Source organism: Podarcis erhardii (genome assembly GCF_964252035.2).
Source record: "Podarcis erhardii genome assembly, chromosome: 2".
Classification (NCBI taxonomy): Eukaryota; Metazoa; Chordata; class Lepidosauria; order Squamata; family Lacertidae; genus Podarcis; species Podarcis erhardii.
In genome coordinates, this window is record NC_138498.1 from 45,352,241 (window position 1) to 45,371,802 (window position 19,562).

Here is a 19,562-nt window from a genome sequence, read left to right on the forward strand (position 1 = left end):
TTTTGACTTGTGTTTATTAACCCATCAACCTTCCTGGGGAATCCTGATCTGCTGTTAATAAACTAAATGCAAGTTAAGGTTTTATACCTGGGTAATATGAAAAGCAGATTTTAATAGTGAGTGCAATCCTGTGGAAAACTAGGTTGAATTCCATTGAAATGTGGAACAATCTGGCAGTTAAATACTCAAGTCCTGCAGATAAGAGTTAAGACTTGTTTTATTGGAGAGGGCTTGTAAACCAACTAACTTTAGAAATGCTAAAACCCCAATCTAACAGCGGGCTGTTATGAATAAGTTAGTCACAACCAAGTCAGGACTAATTTAATGTGCAATATGTTCCTTCATTAGAAAGGAAACATGACTTTGGATACCAGTTACTACCCTATCTTAGCTGTAGCTGTCCTTTAGGGTGACTACTGCTAGAGAATCACAAGCACACAGACATTTGTGTATTGTCAGTGATTCCTGCATTTTATAGAATGATCTTCGTGGCCATCAAAGAAACATTTCCCACAACAGCAAAGATTTGCCATAATTATTCAAGAATTACATGGAGTTCACTGTCGCTGCCCTTACCACCATCTCTAGGGGAAACCTTTGCCTCCAAACAGGACTGTCAGTACTTAACACCACAGCTGAATGTGGACGTGCTTCCAGAAATAGGTTACAGCTCTGCTAACACCTGCACCAAATACTAAAGTTTGTTAAGATGTGAAATAACACACAGTAAGAACAAAAGTAAATGTTCAGAAGTTTACAGCCAACTTTCCAGAGGTCTTGACTCCACTGCTAGGGCCTATTCAGACTATCACATTTGAAGAGTAAGAGTACACTTTGTGATTCTTCATACTAGTAATTCAAGTGGTTCCTTGCAAGTTCATCTTGAACAGGCTCCTTGGCTCATGCCTTAGTTATTGCAAAAAAAGTTTATAAAATATTTCTAACACTTCAAATTCCAAAATAAATTTACAGTAAGTACAGATGCCCTGGAAAAGGGGTGTGGTGGTTTTTGTAAAAAGTTCTCTCCCAGTATACACTGCAATCTAGATTTCAGTTGTATATCATGCCTGGCCAGCTGACCTTCTTCATGGCAGTGTAGGGAGGTTCCATAAATACAGCAGGCGATTAATGTCTCTGTGCTGAAAAGGAGAGGGAAAACATTCTGAGTTAGCAGTGAATGCATAATTGCCCTTAAAAGACTTTAGAACAGTTAATATGTGGGTTTTTTTTTTTTAATCAGACATAATTTTTAATGGGGAAAATAAATAGTTGAGGAGAAAGTCTTAGCAAGCCCATACAGATAAATGTGATGGTTAACACGCAGCAAGCCCGAAACAGTATATCAATTATTTTCAACATCATCCTTCCAAGAACCTTGTAATGTTGGTTACTATTATCCCTATAATGCATACTAGGGTCTGCCTTATCCAAGACCACCTTGTGAATTCATGGCACATCTGACTTCCTCATGTATACACAACAGTCTCTTAACCATATGCTACACCAGCTGATGTTTGTCAGGTTTATTACTGCCACAGTTTAAAAGTATACCCAAATGCTGCCTACTCCAACTCTCTCTACCTAAAGGCCACAAGTAGTGAGTAGAGCTAACATCTTCAAATGACACAAGCAGGAGGTAGGGGAAAGGAAGACAAAGGGTTGCATTCATTCATCTCAGTGGGTGTTCTCTGCATAGGACTCGTGTCTATCGAGTTCAGTGGGTCTACTGTACATATAGCTTAGCTTTAGCTGGATACAACTCAATGACTTGAAAATACAGTGCTTTTGGAGAATTTTGCTCCAGGCAGGGCAGAGGACAAAATGCTGGTGGGGTGGACAAGGATAGAAGCTAACATTAAATGGACAGCAGCATTTGCTTACTCAGCAGAGGCCTCTTCTACTAACCCATCTCTATGGGAAGGATCAGACGTTAGCACAAGACAGGTAAGCACAATCATGTTATATAGGGACACCCCCAACCAATCATTTCTAACAGCAGAGAAAGCAGGGCTAGGGCAACACGGATGGGAGAAAATGTTGGCCACTGCCCATGAACCAAACTGGGTTGGGTCCCATGGGGAGCTTGTGTGATGGAAAGGCATTTCCATTTCCCCTGTATTTGAGACTTGCACTTTCTGTTACATGCACATACTCTCCATCTCCCATCCTTCTATCACTCAGGAACAGATTTTTGAGGATTTGTGGAGAAAGGAGCTGGGAAGCTCTGCTGCTTGAGCAGAACTCCCATTTGTGAGTCTTGGGACCAAATCCAGTATTCCCAGTATCAAACTGCTCAAATGAAGAGCTCAGAAAAGAGGAAAGCTACTGCAGACCACAAACGTGCTAGGAAAACACCATCTCTAACAGACTTACATTTTTAATTACTTGCGCCAGAAACTGCTTGGAATGTTTCCATGTTGTCCCTATAACACTATCGCTCCTGAGGTGTCCCCTTCTAAGTCTTGGAACAGGGCTATTAGTAGCCCTTCGCTCTTTTAAAATGTGTTGGGACGGGTTATTGGGTTGTTGTTTTCATTTTGATAATGTATTTTGTGGTTTTATATTCTGATTTTGTTCTGTGAACCACCCTTAGATCTGCAAGTATATGATGGTATAATAATAATAATAATAATAATTCTAGAAAAACCACGGAGACCTGTGCCTTGGACTTGTGCAACATAAAGAGAAGATTCCCATAACACGCTGCATTCAGTGAGCCACAGCTAATGAGCTACCAAGCTACAACACCACTATCAGCCAAGGAAGGGTGGGCTGGAAACAAACAACTGAAAGGCAGGTTCCTGAGAATCTTATCTTGGGGGGGACAATGGGCATGAGCACTCCATGCAGGGAACTGTCAAGAGCAAAGACAGTATATTCTAGGGATCCTTCAGCAGCTGTTATCACTGCATGCATGCCACCACCATGCTGCTCAATGTGGGAAAAACAACTATGTTTACTTTGCTCCCCATTAGCCACAGACTCAAGGACTCCTATACTTTTTATGCACTCTGTCTTGCCCCCTGCAAAAGGAGGTCAGGCTCAGGGATCAGGTGTGGAACCAAGAGTAGAGCTCCGAATGACATGAAGTATCACAAATTCAGGCAGAGGTTCTTCGTACCTTCTGGAAGCACCACAGCTCCAAGGGACTGAAGCCATGAAAATGAGGAAAACCTAGGCTGCAAACACAGAGGGTGTTAGAAGACCAGCCCATAAGACAATATACCTAAGAATCCAGCAAGATACCCTCCACAGCAAATAGTGGTGAAATGACAGGATGCTGATGAGCAATGAGTAGATGGCTCGGGGCCTCCAATCACAATTTTTAGTACCCACCTTTGGGGTTTCTTGTACTGATACTATCTACCATTCGATTCATGGATACCAACACCATCTTTTAAGGAGCTCAGTTGTGACTGACTGAAAGGAATCCCATTTGACAGTTTAAATTTCCCAGCCTCAAACTATAGTTCACCCATGAAGCTCCCAAACTGGGAATATTTTCAAAAGGCAGCAGGAGCTAAAACTTTCTTGTTCTTGTGTATGTTTAACAGCATACAGGTCTACTCATAAGTATATTCCACTGAATTCAATGGGGCTTGTTCTGAGGAAAGTGGGTACAGGACTGCTGCCTTAGTTTAAGAAGTTACACGGAACATATTTATAATCCTGTCAGCAAACTTCCCTTACAAGAAACAAATGTACAACCAATTACTCACTTCCCCTACTTGGGATTTTCTTGTTCACGATACAAAACAGACCCACGGATATCCAAAAAGCAACAGGAAAACATCAAGAATATCAGCTAACAGTCCTTTGGTAAGAAACAGAGCTAACATGATCCAACTCAGTGACTGGATCTTTAGACATTTTTATTTGGCGAAAAGTAACAAGAAAGATGTCAGAAGATCCAGTTCGTGAAGATAGAAAAAACATAGCTTAATTATAATGCCTGGCACAGCCCAGCAAATGCTAGTCACAACTAAATCTTACTGAAATCTTTGTGGCATTAACTGTAATTAATTGTTTTCCATAGGATTGTTCCATAGGATTGTTTTCTGTGCAACATATTTCTGCTGAATTATACCCATTATCCAATAAGTGACAGCTGTTTCAGCAGATCAAGGGCAAGTGAGAATGGTTTCTCTTGAACAGCAGCTCCCTGTCATCCCATGTTGCATGGCCAAACAGCATTTCAACTTACCTTTCAGAGCAATTTAATATGGCATGGGAAGCTACTGTCGAACAATGAAAGCTGAAAATCCCACTGGGCATGTGCTCTTGAAAATCCTACCAGGTAGCTCTTTGAATCCTAGCAATTTATTGACCACTTATTTCACCATTTGTTTATCACTTCCTCTAATAGCCAACTCATGTGATGAGTGCTGACAGAGCTGCAGCCAAAACAGAACCACTGACAAATGAGGAGGTATTGATTGACGTGCTTGAGGGAAATGCCAAGGTTTCCAAAAGTACAGAAAATCTTTTAAACGCACACATGGTGTAAAAACAAACAACATAATGAGGTTTGAGCATGCTCAGTAGCCAAGGAATGTTAAGTGTCAGCTGGAAAAGAAAAATGGAAAACTAGAGGAAGGGTGTGGACATGTGGGAATTAATAAAAGAATCCACAGGCCAAAAGCATATCAAAGTCACCAAAACTTGAGTTCCATAACGAAAAGGGAAGGATGAACCAAATGGAATCCATTAGGTTTGTAATTATCTGATAATACAAAGTTGATGGGTTTGAGAAAATAAGCTGCAGAACAGAGATGGGGAACCTGTGGCCCTCCAACGGTTGTGGTCCTCTCAACTCACATCAGCTCTGGTCAGCATAACCTATGGTCAATGGGAGTCCTGCAGCACTGGGAAGGCTATGTTTCCTATCCCTGCTGCAAAGTGAGGCTAGCTTTCACCCTGCATAGCTAGCTATACATTGAGGATGCCTAGAAGGACACGCAGGCAACATACTTACAACTACTTTCTTATAAACGTTTGTATTGAAAGCAGCTATGAAAATATATGTAAATCTCTGGTGCTTTCTTCTTTTGAACAGTGGTTTTTATCTATTTTTTGAAAATACATTTTAAAGTATTTTTAATACTTTTATTAATTTCTTTTAAAGCTACAAATTTAAATCTTAAAATATATTTATTACAATTGCTTTCCATGTTACTCTTTTCACTGCTGTACACAATACCCTTGATTATAAAAGGAAACGTTTTTCAAGCACCATGAAACTTGAAAACCAAAAATCACATAGGGAAAAGATATTTGATTTTAATTTTTCTAACTAGTGTTGCAAGTCTAGTCCTCATTATTGTTCGATTTGACGGACATTGTCTTTTTCATCATCTCTGTAATCTCCACGTATAAAGTTATAAACTGAAACCAAGCAAAATGGATGTTTTCATATTATACAGTGCCTGCTTTGCAATTCAGTAAATGTATCACCTGAAGAGTCTTTGTGAGCAAATAAGCCATATCAATTCTGATACGGTAATATTTAACTACACTGAATAAAAGCTGAGGTATGAACCAGCCCATGAAATCAATATGCAAGACGTGAACACTAGCGAAATATACTATCAGCATCTATCTTTGGAATTTGCTTACCATGGACTAGTGGTGGATGGGATGTATGGGCAGAGAATGATGTATTCTTCAAGACCCCTGAGGGATGCAGTGCTCTGTGCAACAAACACACATTTCAACCTCCTGCAGGATCCCTCTATGTGCTGGACAGAGCACCCAGTCTCAAGGATGGAGATTAGGGGGAAGTTTGTAGGTGACATCAAACTGGGAGGAGTAGCCAGTGCCACTGATGACAGAATTGGGATTCAAGATGACCTAAACAGATTGCAGAGCTGAGCCAAAGCTAATAAAATGAATTTCAATAGGGACAAATGTAAGGTTCTACACTTAGGCTAGAAGAACCACCTGAACAAATAGAAGATGGGGAATACCTGGATTGCCAGTAGTACATGTAGAAAAGGATCTAGGGATCTTAGTAGTGCATAAGATGCAAAAGAAAGAAAGAAGCTTATGCTATTGTAGGCTGTCACCAGGAGTGAAGTGTACCAATCAGGGAAGTTATAGTGCCACCCTATTCTGCCTTGGCCAGACCAGACCATACCTGGAGTACTGTGTCCAGTTCTGGGCACCACAATTTAAGGATATTGACAAGCTGAAAAGTGTGCAGGAGGGCCAAGGACCCTTCTGGTACAAGAGAGGAAGAGTCCTGTTGTGAGGTTAGATTCTGCCCTAAGTCACCAGTGGAGGAACATGTGTGAATTCAGCTCAAACAGCTGCAGCAACCCTTCCTGTGCTACATACGGTAAATATTTTTTGCCTAGTGACTTCTTGCCCACCTGCCTGTAGCCTAGCCTTCCTCAACCTGCTACCTCCCCCCCAAGATGTTTTGGACTACAACTCCCATTAGCCCCAGCCAGCACAGCCAAGGCTTATGTAGATTATTTTGCAATGCAGAACATTCTTTTCACTGCCTTATGAGCTTGGAAGTAGCAAAGATTTCTCACTTCCTTGAAACTATGATATATCATTTAAAGTACTGCCCATCTCTCTCAAATACATGCACCTGGCTCATTACCATACTGCAGGGGGACTTGTCTCAGAACAGAGTAACGCATACTAGAAGGATGATAAAACAACATGCTACTTGATCCTTGTTAAAATGTTTCTGTGGGCAGATTCACTGGATGCAGTCCACTGGGGCATGTACCTATGTTCCATGTATGCATCTCATTTTAACTGTTCATTTCCTGTGCTGGTCATTTCCTGTGCTGGTCATGCAGAAAGAATCATTTACTTAGACCTTAGCACATGCTACTAATAGTGCTAGATCTGAATAGTGCTAAGATGTGCTGCAGCAACACAATACAACATAGATAAGACTGAAAAAGGTGTCAGCAATTAAGACTAACATTTCATTATAGCAAAAGCCTTTGTGAACTTGGAACTTTTGCCCAGGAAAGCTTTTGACATAATGCATTTGTAGCACCTTCAAGACTGCTGTTTTTGCAACGACAGACTAACACTGCACTTATTAAAAATTACAAGTGGCAAGTCCTATCTTAAAGAGGCATTTCCTTTTATGCAAGAAAGAGGGTCATGGCTATTCTAAGACTACTCTTGCTACAAAGAATGCATTTTCTAAAGCAAAATTATCACGACAGCCATTCTGAAATCCTAACTGCAGTTCAACACAGGTTGGTGTATTTGATTATCATGGAAATGAGAGCACACAACTTGTGCAGGGCTATAACAATGGAAACAGATTAGGTAGAACATGTTAGTAAGGCATGACGGTTTACTAGCTTTTTATTTGGAATTGTTCTGCTTGTGGAAATAAGTCATCTGTTCTTTCACCAATTTCATTCCACGTCAGGATAAAATTTATACCATCGTTTTCCTTTGAGGTATGAAGCATTGAAAGTAATGCCCTGAGACCCCCGGGTATAGGGGGGTATATTATTATTATTATTATTAACCAACAGGGATGTATTCAACTAAATTATTGTGCTTACCTAATTTCCCGTACCTCCCTAGGACTACTCCTGTGCATCTACCAAATTTGCTCTGGAGTTCCCCTCAACCCTTCAGAGACCATCTGGAGGGGAGAGTTTTGTTATGCTTGCAGAAGTTCTGTGCATGCAATTGTTTAATTGGATGCAATTCATGATGATTTTAAATGAAGTATTCTGTTTAGTTTTAAGGCAACTCAGGGTTAGCTACATGCACCAGGGCATTCTCCGTGTCTTTCACTGAAGAGACAGCTGGTTGAAGTGGAATAATAAACTACTTGAAAGAAAATATACGAAACCTAGGTGTTTGGTGAAAACCTTTGCCTAAAGTTTGACAATCAATTTGTGTATTCTGTCCAAAATTCAACAGCTTGGATACAAACATCCTGCTCACGTAGGCTGGGTGTGTCACCAATTTCCATCAAACCCTCATCATCCACCCCTCACCTTCCCCCAAAAAACCTATACCGGTGGGTTCAGTAATCCCAAGTCATTTATTTTGGAGAAGGACACAGGAAAGTGCAGATGGATGAGTCAGCAAATGCACCCCCACAGCACTAGAAGTGCTTCCTGCTCAGGCAGAAGGCCCTGGAATCTAAGCCAATATTTGCTTTGTAGTTTAGTGCCTCTTGAACAGCCGCTTTTGCCTCCAAGCCTGGATACAACATCCAAAATCTCTTGAATGCCTTGCAGCAAATGGATTATATCATGACATCTCCATGCTTTGAACTGAAAAATCAAACTGCAGTAAGGCTCTACACAGAAATGAACGACATTAAGTCATTGCCTGTGACATCAAAATGTCACTAAGGAACTCCAAAATTAAAGAGATAAAAAAAAATCAAACAAGTATTTTCAAAAGGGAAGCAAAGAGAAGATTTCTCATCAAGGCAAGCAGAGAAAAGTAGTAATTAAATTTAAAGTGAGAGTAATTTCTACTCAACCCTTTTAATGTCATGTATAGCATGCCCGATTGCAAACTATGGCCTGAGTAGGGAACAGAACTGTTCCACAGTGTTGTAAAAAGCATGATTTTGAAGACAAGACTCAATTATATTTATTTCAAACTGGAGCAAAGGCTCCAGAATCAAATTATACTCTTGGTAGAATGCAAATGCAGAAGACTGTCTATTCAAAATGGCAAAACCCTAGAAGACGTGCCCAATCAAGCACTCATCACAGGCTCCCTTGAAGGTAGGGTCATGAATTAGGAAATTAGCAGGTACACCCAGGTATACCTATCAATCTCATAATGTGTACACTAGCCCCAAACTGAGCTTTTAACTTTGCAGAAAGCACTGAAAGTTGTCTGTTTCATTGCGAATTTTTGTTTTTAAAAACCTTAGGCACAGCCTGCCTGAAAAAAACAAAACAAAATAGTTCAACACTGCATTTGTTTCTGTTTGCAGGAAAGAGAATACTGTACACAGCACAGGAGTGAAACAGAATTGCATGCTATTAATGTTGTGTGTTTTGTAATTTCAAAAAGCATTGACAGACTGAATGCAGGTTTATTTGTCTACACGTTTAGAAATTTATGCTTATCTAGTGTTACATCAAGGAAGGATGAAAACTATTTGGAGCCGATTTCAAGCCCACGTACAAAGCGTCAGAGATACCAGATTTAAAGTAAAATGTTTGGGAATAAAATGAAGTTTGAGTATTATGATAAAGTATACCTTAGAATCAAACTGTCACAACAGAGCCTTTGGTCATTAATTCTTTGAGATTTGATACACACAATTAATTTAGCTTCAAGCTTTTTCCCTTTTTCCTAAATGCCTACTCCTAAAATTGTAATGTGTTTTGGGGGAGAATGAAATTAGGCACCTTTTACAACATTGCAAACTTAAACCAAGTACAAATTATATGAGTCCATTAGAAAGTGTAATGTCTAAGCGAATCAACTGCATAAAAGGGTCCAATGCAGAGCATCAGACCTGCAGAAGATCTAGGAGCAAATGGACATGAGGGATAAAGTAACATAAAATGGTGGGGGGAATAATTACACTGGAAAGGCGTGTGGTTTTTTAAAGCACTGACAAGGATTTGCTATGGGGAAATAAATAGCTGAATAATTTGCCAAAATTAGAACCTTATTTATATTTTCAACACCAATGTTATTTTGATACGCAGTTAGTGATACTAATTTAAGAGTGTCGAGCAAGAAAATTATTTCCTAAATATTGTGTAAACAGAAAACAGTCCTGTTTCCTGATTTTATTTCAAAGCTTTTTGAGAAATACACACAAATAATTAGATTTAGTCAATTTTATTTACAGTTTTTTTGTACATTTCAGAGCATTACACAATTACATTTTCCATATTTTCTGACCTGCAAACAGATACCTTAAATGGAAATAGTTTAAAAAAAATATGCTGCTCGGTACATCCAAATGCAATAATTACACATCTGACAGTTCACAAAGTGTAATTTACTAGGACGCATCCTAAGAATTTAAGAACAAGTAGTCAGGGGGGAGAAATCTGACCAATTATCTATACAACACAAACTCTCTCAAGCTACACCTTCAAGACAATTGTCCTAGGAGCATCCCACCCCACCCTCCTTGGAAATTATGATTCACACCTATGCAGCATTAACAGCCTCTGATCCCAAATGCTGGGGTACTATCCAGACCCGCCTGTGAGCAACTGGCTTCCTCTTAACTTGCCAAAACCTGAAGTTCATGCTGCTGTCCCTGGGTGCATAGCATAACTAAGCATTTGGGAAAAGGTGACCAACAAGACCTATCTAACAAATGATAAAACCTTTCTAACTGAATTCAGATTAAAATTGGTTTCTAAAAGGATTTAAAGTGGCCAGTGAGAAAGTGTTTTTAGGCAAAGGCTGAACTCTTTGGGCCCATCACACTATTGTAAATTACGTTTTCTGGGCAGGGGACAGGGAAGGGGAAACACTGAAATCAAGTTTGAGGCTCAGAGAGGGCCTAGGGTTCTGCATTTAAGGTGGACCATACAAGTCATGTTTAAAACTTCCATTTCATTTGTTCCCTCCCCCCTCCCCCTACATACACTGAAATGGTATATATAGTGGGTAGAAACTAGTAAAAATTCCCTGCAAATAAACTGCTCTTCAGCTGAGGTTATGGCTCCTGTGCATGGGGTGGTCAGAGGAATTTTTTACTTTTACCAAAAAAATGTAAGAGTCCTCTTGAAAAATACTGAGATCTCGCTTTAGGTTAATTTGATTGCATGTACAATTTGTTAAGTATAACTTTCAGTCAAGACATTGCTACAAATGGACATTTCAGTATATAAAAAAAGCAGCCAACTGAGTGCAATTTTTGTGTTTAATTGGCTAAGTCCTTCATAGCATTTAACTAGGCTAGACATTTCAAGGAGCCTCCACATTTCTTGCCTACCTTACTTCTCATGTTCATGTTTCAAACTGTGTCAGCAGGGCCCGAACTTCAGGAGTTAGCTGCTTAGCAGCCTTGGCTGCTTCTGTAATGGCCTTGCGGTAAAGACCTTTTCTCTTCTTATTAAATCGCGACTGAAAGTTTTCTAAAAAAGGGGAGAGCTGTGAAAGAGCAAGGAAAGATGTTGTTGGGGACCCAAACCATGAAATACGAGCTTCCTGTCGGACTAAGAGGCCGTTATCTTTTCGGCTCACAGTTATAGAAAGAATACGGGCTGGCCACCATGGGAAACCATATATCTTGGCCCAAACAATGTCTCCTACACATATGGTCCTGCCATCTGGTGTGACACATTTAGTGACATTTTTTGAAAAGACTTTCATTTTCAAGGAATTACTGAGCTTTTTCTCTTCCTTTGAAGAGGACGAGGAGGAGGAGGAGGAAGGTGCATGCATGCTGCCTGGAGGAAAATCAAAGCTTTCAGTAGTGCTACACTCAGAGTTGGTGGACTTCAAGTCATCTGTGCTATCACTACTACACACTGATGCACTGGAAGAGTCAGATTTCTTTTTATTAAGGGTCATGTAAACCGTTATATTGCTTTTGCTGCCTCTCTTGCCCAGTGTCTGCTGTTCATCCTGATCAACAGGTACATGCACTTCATTTGTGTCCTGAACCTCACTGCTGGCCTCTTCAGGGCCTTCTGAGGGGCTCTGATTTTCTGAAGGGGCCTCACCTGCTGAGCGGGTAGAGGAGCAGCGAGACTGAGGCTTAGCTGCCATCTTGCCACTCTGCAATTTCTCAAGCCCTGTCTTGAGAGAGGAGTCGTTTTCTTCATTTCGGTACCTTTGTGGCTTTAGACGCAATCGTGGGGGCAGGGAACCTGAGCTGGTGTTTTGAAGACGCCGTGTGAAGTGGACCTTTGAATGTGCATTTTTGGAAGTAGAGGTTGCACTCTGTTTCTTTTGTGCCTTCTCTTTGGCTATTTTCAAAACTTCCCGAGCTTTTGCATGATCCATGTTTTTGCTCTGGAGAACTTTTTTAGTATTTAACTGCGTTTTTGAAGTATTTGCTTGAGTGGTAACTTTGACTACTCTACTTCTGCTATGAGCAATATTTGCAACTTTGACCACGGAATTCCTTTTCTGGCTTTCATTTTGGCTTTTCCCATCAACTTTATGATCAGTTTTAATTTTTTTATTCACAGTAGTTACGCTCTCATGTCTTCGCTTTCTATTATCCTCATACCTTGAGGAATCACTTGTACTGCTGCCCTTCTTAATTTCTTTCTTTTCTGCAACAATACTGTTCTTACACTTGTCACACAAGACCTGTCTGGGTCGTAGTTTGATAGCATTCATAATAGAAGTGGGTTCCTCCCTGTACATTTTCCGCTTGGGCCGTTTAATTTTCCGAGGCGGCGGCTGAGGTATTGACTGGTTATATGTGTCCCTGATAAACAAAGGAGGAGGATATGGTGCTCCCTCGTGAAAAAGGGGAGGTGGCTTGGAAGTCCATAGGCTTTTAGCCAGGCTAGGCTCTGATGGCTGGAGGGGAGAAGAGTCTGTGACTACCCCATTGGCTTCACACTTCACTTGGGTCTCATCTTGGAATGATTTACTTTGGAGCTCCATCGCTTCAGGATTATCCTTGTACTCCCTTTTGGGAAATATGGTCACAGGGATTCCGTGCGGTCCAAACCTTAATGAGAGAGAAAAACACAGAGTTAACTGCAAATCTTTGCTTAATTGAGATTTCTCAGTATCTTAAGGAGCTAACATTTCACACCACATGAAAACAAGCTTATCATTTCAGAATACACAATGACGTGAATTGGAAAATTTCAGCACTGACTAGAAAGCAATCTACCAAGGGTCACAAGAATTGTGTGCCAGCAGCAAAATGGTTTATTTCCCTTTCATTGCTGTTCTCAAGACACATTTAGAATCTCCTCTATGGCAGTGCAGTGGTTTCAAGACTTTGTCCACAGTGACCCACCTGCCATGGAATTCCTAAAACATTCTGGAGGCAAATACTCAGTTGGCAGAGGATACTTCATAAGCTTGTTGGGCTTTATTATAGTCATGTAAGCTGAGAGTGCACTGGAAATGGGCAGGCTCTTGTGCCTCCTATTACCCCTCCTTCTCTTGAGGAACCCCATGTTTCTCCAGAAATGTTCTAGAAACAAATGGTTTAGGGAAGCTAATCTTGTAGAAGGTACAGTGCGTGCCTGGCTATCGGAAGGTAGAGAACTGCAATCGCCTAGCTGTTCTGGTTTTAGGGGAGCTTGGTGCCAAGGTTTCCTGAATGGCAACCACGAATCTCTCCCTGGCAACCGTCTTCCTAATTCCAGCATGACACGTTAACCCTCCTTCTCCTGGAGCTCTCTGCACAGAGAACTTGGAAGGGCCTCGCCATTTGAGAAGAGACCAAGCATACCCACCCATCACCTGACATGTACAGAGGAGGAGTCAGTCTCCCAGGCCAAGTCAGAAGGTATGAGAAAGACTCAGCTGCATCTGAACAAGGCTTTGTGCAAATTGAAAGGCCCGTTGCCTTCTCCTCTGCAAAATTTTCTGCTGTGCCAGATGGCCGAGGTGACCAAAAAGAGTGCGCAGCTAGCCAAATTGTGCAGACCACCCTTCATCTGTGCATGTCCCCATAATTTTTAGACTGGGCTAATCTTATAAGTATTGGCTAGCTCCAACTAGTCAGGGAAATCAAGACCTTATATGAACAGGTCACCTTTAGAACTTTCAAATCCTCCCAGCTAGCTAGCTAGCTCAGGTGCAGAGACAGACATCTTAATCACAGCCAATTCTGTTAACTGTATCGCTGAAGATACATGTGATGTGATTAACAGTCAATGCAGTCCTTGGCTAGCATTTCCTATTTAAACAGTCTGAAGAGGTAATCTATCAATTTCAAAGTGAGAGGGCCTTATTGCTTAGAGTTGGCAATCTTACACAAAAAAGGCTGAAGGCTTTTTTGTACACATTCAGCAGCAAGCATTTCAGCATAAGTAAGTGCTGTCCATGATGCCCTGCATCATAGGCCTTGCATCGTTCAGCATGGCTGCGACTAGGTGAAAGCAAGGGCTCAAATGGGTGGCATATTACCTGCTTCTACAGCCTTACCCCACTATATATTACAAACATAAGTCTAAGTGTGGGACCAGGCTGCTCAATTCAAAAAGCTTGGATTCACACTGTTGTCATTCCTCCTGCCTGTTAAAGAGTAACTTTATGCCACATATAAAGGTGTTTTTCTACACAGACATCAGTTATGTATAAGAAATGGAACATACACCAAATCATTCCTCCTCCCCAATCCCTTCCACTTCATTAAACAGACTTTAAACTTCTGCCTGAAGGTGCCCATGGATCAGGGTAAACTGTATGCTTCTACTGCTGGGGGTAAGGAAAGGAAAAAGTCCACCAGATCCACCCCGCCCCCGCATTTTTCTGGCTACCCTCAACTATAAGACATGGGGTGTGGGTCGGTGTTGTTTTGCAAATAAAATGAACGTAGGCTGATCTATTTTTCTTAATCTGTACAGTAAGTCCTTAGAATTAAACAAAGATGAGGATCACATTATTAAGGATGAGTAGGCAAGCTTATTTACTCCCTACTTAGGCATACAATCGTGGGCATGAATGAATGAAATACCTAAAGGATGGCTGTATACTTAGCAGCACCTCTTGCTTCACCAAGAATCTACAGAAACATGTTATTGTTCTACAGTGAGCCAGCTTGTTCCATTCTAGCTTGCACGGACCTCCCAATAACTTCATTATGCATAATGTGAATTATTGTAAAGTCCTGGGGTTTCAGATTCTGGAGCTTTCTAACTGCACAATAGAGATCAAGACACCTTCCAGTTCCTGAGCTCCACACAACTTGCACAGCTTTCCCTTTTAAACTCCCTATTCAGTAGGGGATTTTGTTGCAATTTTGCAAAATTTTAGGCAGCCTGGTTATGGCTACTTAAAAGTATTTAGCACAGCTTTGCCTCCTGGCAAATGTCTCTACTGACACTGTTCGTGGACTCTTGCTTCCAATACTCCCCAGTTCCTGATTTTAACAACTCCAAAAGACTATCAAAGTTTATACCTACTATCAAATCCTTAGCCCAAAGCACCATAAACCAGGCCCTACTTTTATCTTTTTTTATTATAAAAAGTATACTTCCTTCAACAATAAGACACTGTTCTGCTGACAGAGAGTATCTCAAAACTAATCTTTAGAAATTACACCAAAAACTCTGGGAACAATCCAGACAAAGTTCTGCACATCAAGTCCCAATGATTCAAAGGAAAGATATGCAGGTATGTGCTTACCACTCCCACTGAAGGGAACCAGACTTAGTAGTGCTTCATTTTGCCTAGCTTGTGCCTTCTAAAATCAGAAATTCAGCAGCCTTCCAAGATTAGAAATTCAGATTTCTAGATGGCATACCCCACCAATTTAATATTTACCAGCAACTTATTTCCCATATCCCTAATAGTCTTAAATTCACTTTGCAAATTTAATCATGTTTTTCATAAATCAGACTGAACTATAATCACATTTGCCAACAATTAAGTACTGACTCAGACTTCACATATAAACAATGCTCATCCAGTAAATATGAACTAGCTACAGTGGTTTCTATAAAACAATGTTACATTTGCAATACTGCCATGTTAGTTTGGGCAAGATAAAATATGCAATGTACTCAAGCCATAATTCACTGTGATTTTAGTGGAAGGTTTGGGCTTAACTGAATAGCATAAAAGGAACAACAGGTTCTTAGTATGATCTCACCATATTTACAAGAGTATTGACAGTTTCAGCTTATGAACAGCTGCACAATTCCCAATGGTGGACAATTGTGTTGCACGAAAGATGACCCAAACAAAGTAAAGATATACCAGAGCTTTCCAAACTTTTCATTTCGGTGACACACTTTTTAGACATGTATCATTTCGTGACACAGTAAATCGGTTTTACTAGCAAACCGGGGGTTAAACTAACCCCTTTCCAACCTAGGGAGGAGCTCCAGGAGCGTTCATGAGGCACACCTACACAATGCAGCCGACACACAGTTTGGAAAGCTCTGTCTTATACCAACTAGCAAGAAAGCAGTAATATTAGCTCAACTCTTATCTTAAATGAAAAAGAATACGAAGGTAAAATGGAAGCCTATGTCTAACACCCACTTCTGACATTATTTTATGCTAACCAGACCACTGCAATTTTAACCAGCAACAGAAATATATAAAAACTTAAATCAATATACTAGATGTGCCTATACTGAGCTCTGAACCCTCAGCAGTGCTTTATTTAGAACACCTTCACAGACTTTACAATTTATTATATACCTGGAGAGATTATGCAACAAACATAGTACAGTGGTACCTTGGTTTAAGAACAGTCCAGTTTAAGAACAATTTGGTTTACAAACTCTGCAAAACCAGAAATAGTGTCTTGGTTTTAGAACTTTACCTCGGTCTAAGAACAGAATCTCAACGGAGGAAGGGCACTGGCAGGCCTCATTAGGGAAAGTGCCCCTCAGTTTAAGAACAGTTTCGGTTTAAGAACGGACTTCCGGAACAGATTGAAGTTCATAAGCTGAGGTACCACTGTGTTTCAATAGACTCCATTTCCTTGGGAGTCCTACTTTTGCAGTCAAAATAGGAATGATCTAGCTCTGACTAAGGTCTGTTTCAGAGAAGCTAAACACAAAATGGGCATATCTTACTTACTTTCTATTTAACAGTAGTGTGGTACCTTGGGTTAAGAACTTAATTCATTCCAGAGGTCTGTTCTTAACCTGAAACTGTTCTTAACCTGAAGCACCACTTTAGCTAATGGGGCCTCCCACTGCCGCCGTGTGATTTCTGTTCTCATTCTGAAGCAAAGTTCTAAACCCGTGGTACTATTTCTGGGTTAGCGGAGTCTGTAACCTGAAGCATCTGTAACCTGAAGCATCTGTAACCCGAGGTGCCACTGTACACCAATATGGTATTCAGTAAGAAAACTAAAAAGCGTGGCATGTGTGCTATTAAAGTGGCCACTTCTGCAAAATCACCATGAAGGTACCAAATCTACTCTTAAGGCATATCCTGGGTATCTGTGGCTTATGTCACAGATCTTGAGACTGTGGATCAAGACCACCAGTGGGTCATGCAAGGACCAAAAACAAGATTCTTGTACATGCATGCTACAAGTCAAAGAGTATGTTGTAAACAGACAGATGGTTGTATCCAACAAAGTCGTCCAATCAGCGCAATGTCTTATTTTTGTGCAAAGGTTCTTCCTTTCCCATCTTCTTCTTTTTTGGCGATCACTTGTAGATTGTCTTGTATAAACAGGGTTTTAACAATGAGTGGTATGCTCCAGAAGGTTGAGGGAACCCCCATAATGGATTTGGGAGGCATGAGGGAGAGGAAGTCCTGTTGCACAGGAAGAAGTATTTGTACTAACAGGACAACTTTGTTGGCTGCAACCCAAATTGGTTGTTAAGCACCATTAACGAAAAGCCCAGGGCAAATCCAAATTTCATGAACATATTAAGAGAATTCACTCTAGTCATGTCCTTCAGCTCTCACCTAGGAGTTCAAGACAGACATTTTGGCTTCATAACCTCCCTACAGTTAAGCCTACACAAACACACAATACCCTACTATATAACGTCTTAGGGAACACTGTTCTAGGGTACAGAGGCAACTAAGTACCTGAGAACGACTTGTTCAAGGCCGACACATCAGTTCCCAACCACATAAACACACTGTGACTTGACAGTTTGCATCATACTGGTCTGCAGTACATTGAACCCTTGTGAGGGGGAGGAAGCAACACATTTCCCCTGAATATTCAAACAGTGGCCTTGAGGCCTCCATTTACCACATACAATAATAGGTGCAGAAATGGAGCTACATTTACAAAATCCAAGGATTGCAGCACTTTACCTCAACAGGGAGAGAGTAATTATATTTCAGTCTTTTTCAATAATAAATGGTGATGGCGATTAATGTTTATAAAAGTATGAATCGTATGGAGGGAAGTTTTTCCTCTCTTTCCAGCAAGTAACCAATCCAGGGTGGCCGTCAATATTGTTTAGACCAAAAATTACTTCATATTCTTAGCTTATAAATTCACTGTATATGTGATGATGACTGATAGCTTTTAAAGGGAACCGAGAGAAGCTCTGAAGAAACAAGTCTACTGATGGCTATCACTGCCTTTACGCTCTACTCATGGGACTTCTCAAAAGAATCTGCCTGCCACTGCAGAACACAGGTTTGCTGGACCAAATGATGCAACAGAATTCATTTTTTTCCTTGTGGAATTCTCTATTGGTCCCATGTGGCTCTGGTGGCATTCTTGTATGGCTACATAAGTGTAATGGTGCCAACAGTCCCTTCAGCAGATATATAGGGTTTTTTTTAAGTTCAGGAAGGTAAAATGCACACACCCAACCTTTAATCAGATTTGTACATGTCAGCCAATTCTGACATGACTATTTCTCCTCCACAGCTTCTGACAGGAATGCATACTGTAAAAATCTAGTAGGGAACTCCCAACTTCTCCAATAAGAGAAGCTAAGGATTATGGCTTACACTTGGCACCAGCACATTTGTTGCACAGAGCAGGGTTAGCAGCAGCAGGACCTGATGCCTGGAAATCACTAGCCAAAGACTGAATGTGGGTTAAATTCTAACTCTTGATTTTTACAACTTCCTGAATTGTATTATGTGTCTCATCATGTTTGAAGGGCAAACATACTTTTAAAGAAAGGTTTCAGAGAACTAATAAATGTATCTGAAATACACATATATAACTAAAGGAAGTTAACATGTTTGGCCTAGCAGAAGGGTCTGAGAATAAGGAAGCATCTAAATGTCAGCTTTTTGTTTTAATAAATAATCCTTCACCAGAATCACCGAGTGAAAGGCAGGAAGCAGCAATTCAGCTGTATCATAGCAGACTTAAGCCAGATACAATGGAAGCTACTCAAAATTAAGAGGATCTGAACAGGCTGTTTAGCAAGTTGATATTTATTTATTTATTTATTTATTTATTTATTTATGGTTAATAAATATGGGAAACAATAAGCATCCATTTGCAGTGATTTAGTTATGGGAAACATTGGTTGCCAGCAACCAGACTAAATTATATTTGACATATCTTTCAGCTTTACTATGTAGTTCTGTGCTTTGACAGAAGCAAACTTCGTCAAATGCAGTCTGATTTTTTAAAATATCCAATCTTTTCCTCTATCCTTCAATTTACGTAAAATGAATTAAGCTTCTCAAGCTAGGAGCCATGACAACCAGAACCAATGTTCCAGCAATGCTAGAAACTGGATGCTTTAGGAAATATAACACACAGGAAAGTAAGCCATAAGCTTGTATGGTTGTTGCTAATCTGTAGCCTGCTTTCAGTTCCCGTCCTATGTAAATCTCATGCCCTAGTTGCTCTACTTAAGGCTTAAAGCTGGGGTGGGCTAACCTATGGCCAACCAGATATCAGCCCTGACTACAGGCCATGCGGGTGGGAGTGTAGGCCAACATGTGGAACGTCACAAATTGACCACCCCAGCTTAAAAGCCTCACACAACTGCAAAGAAACAACATATGAAAGGAAGGAA

The 19,562-nt window shown here is 40.5% G+C and overlaps 1 protein-coding gene across 6 annotated transcripts in view; it reads right to left on the reverse strand.

Moving 5' to 3' along the window:
- PWWP2A (PWWP domain containing 2A) overlaps nucleotides 1-19,562 on the reverse strand; it is a 26,541-nt gene continuing 6,979 nt past the window's right edge. The window contains exons 2-3 of one of the 6 annotated variants that reach the window (XM_081846085.1): nucleotides 11,664-12,628; nucleotides 1-1,139 (exon numbers count right to left, since the gene is read on the reverse strand). In XM_081846085.1, the coding sequence (XP_081702211.1) occupies nucleotides 1,126-1,139; nucleotides 11,664-12,628 (979 nt within the window). In that variant the 3' untranslated portion in view covers nucleotides 1-1,125. Of the gene's footprint in view, nucleotides 1,140-3,159; nucleotides 3,180-9,800; nucleotides 12,629-12,781; nucleotides 12,857-19,562 lie in introns of those variants that run through there. The other 5 variants (XM_081846083.1, XM_081846086.1, XM_081846084.1 and 2 more) reach the window with 5 other exon arrangements.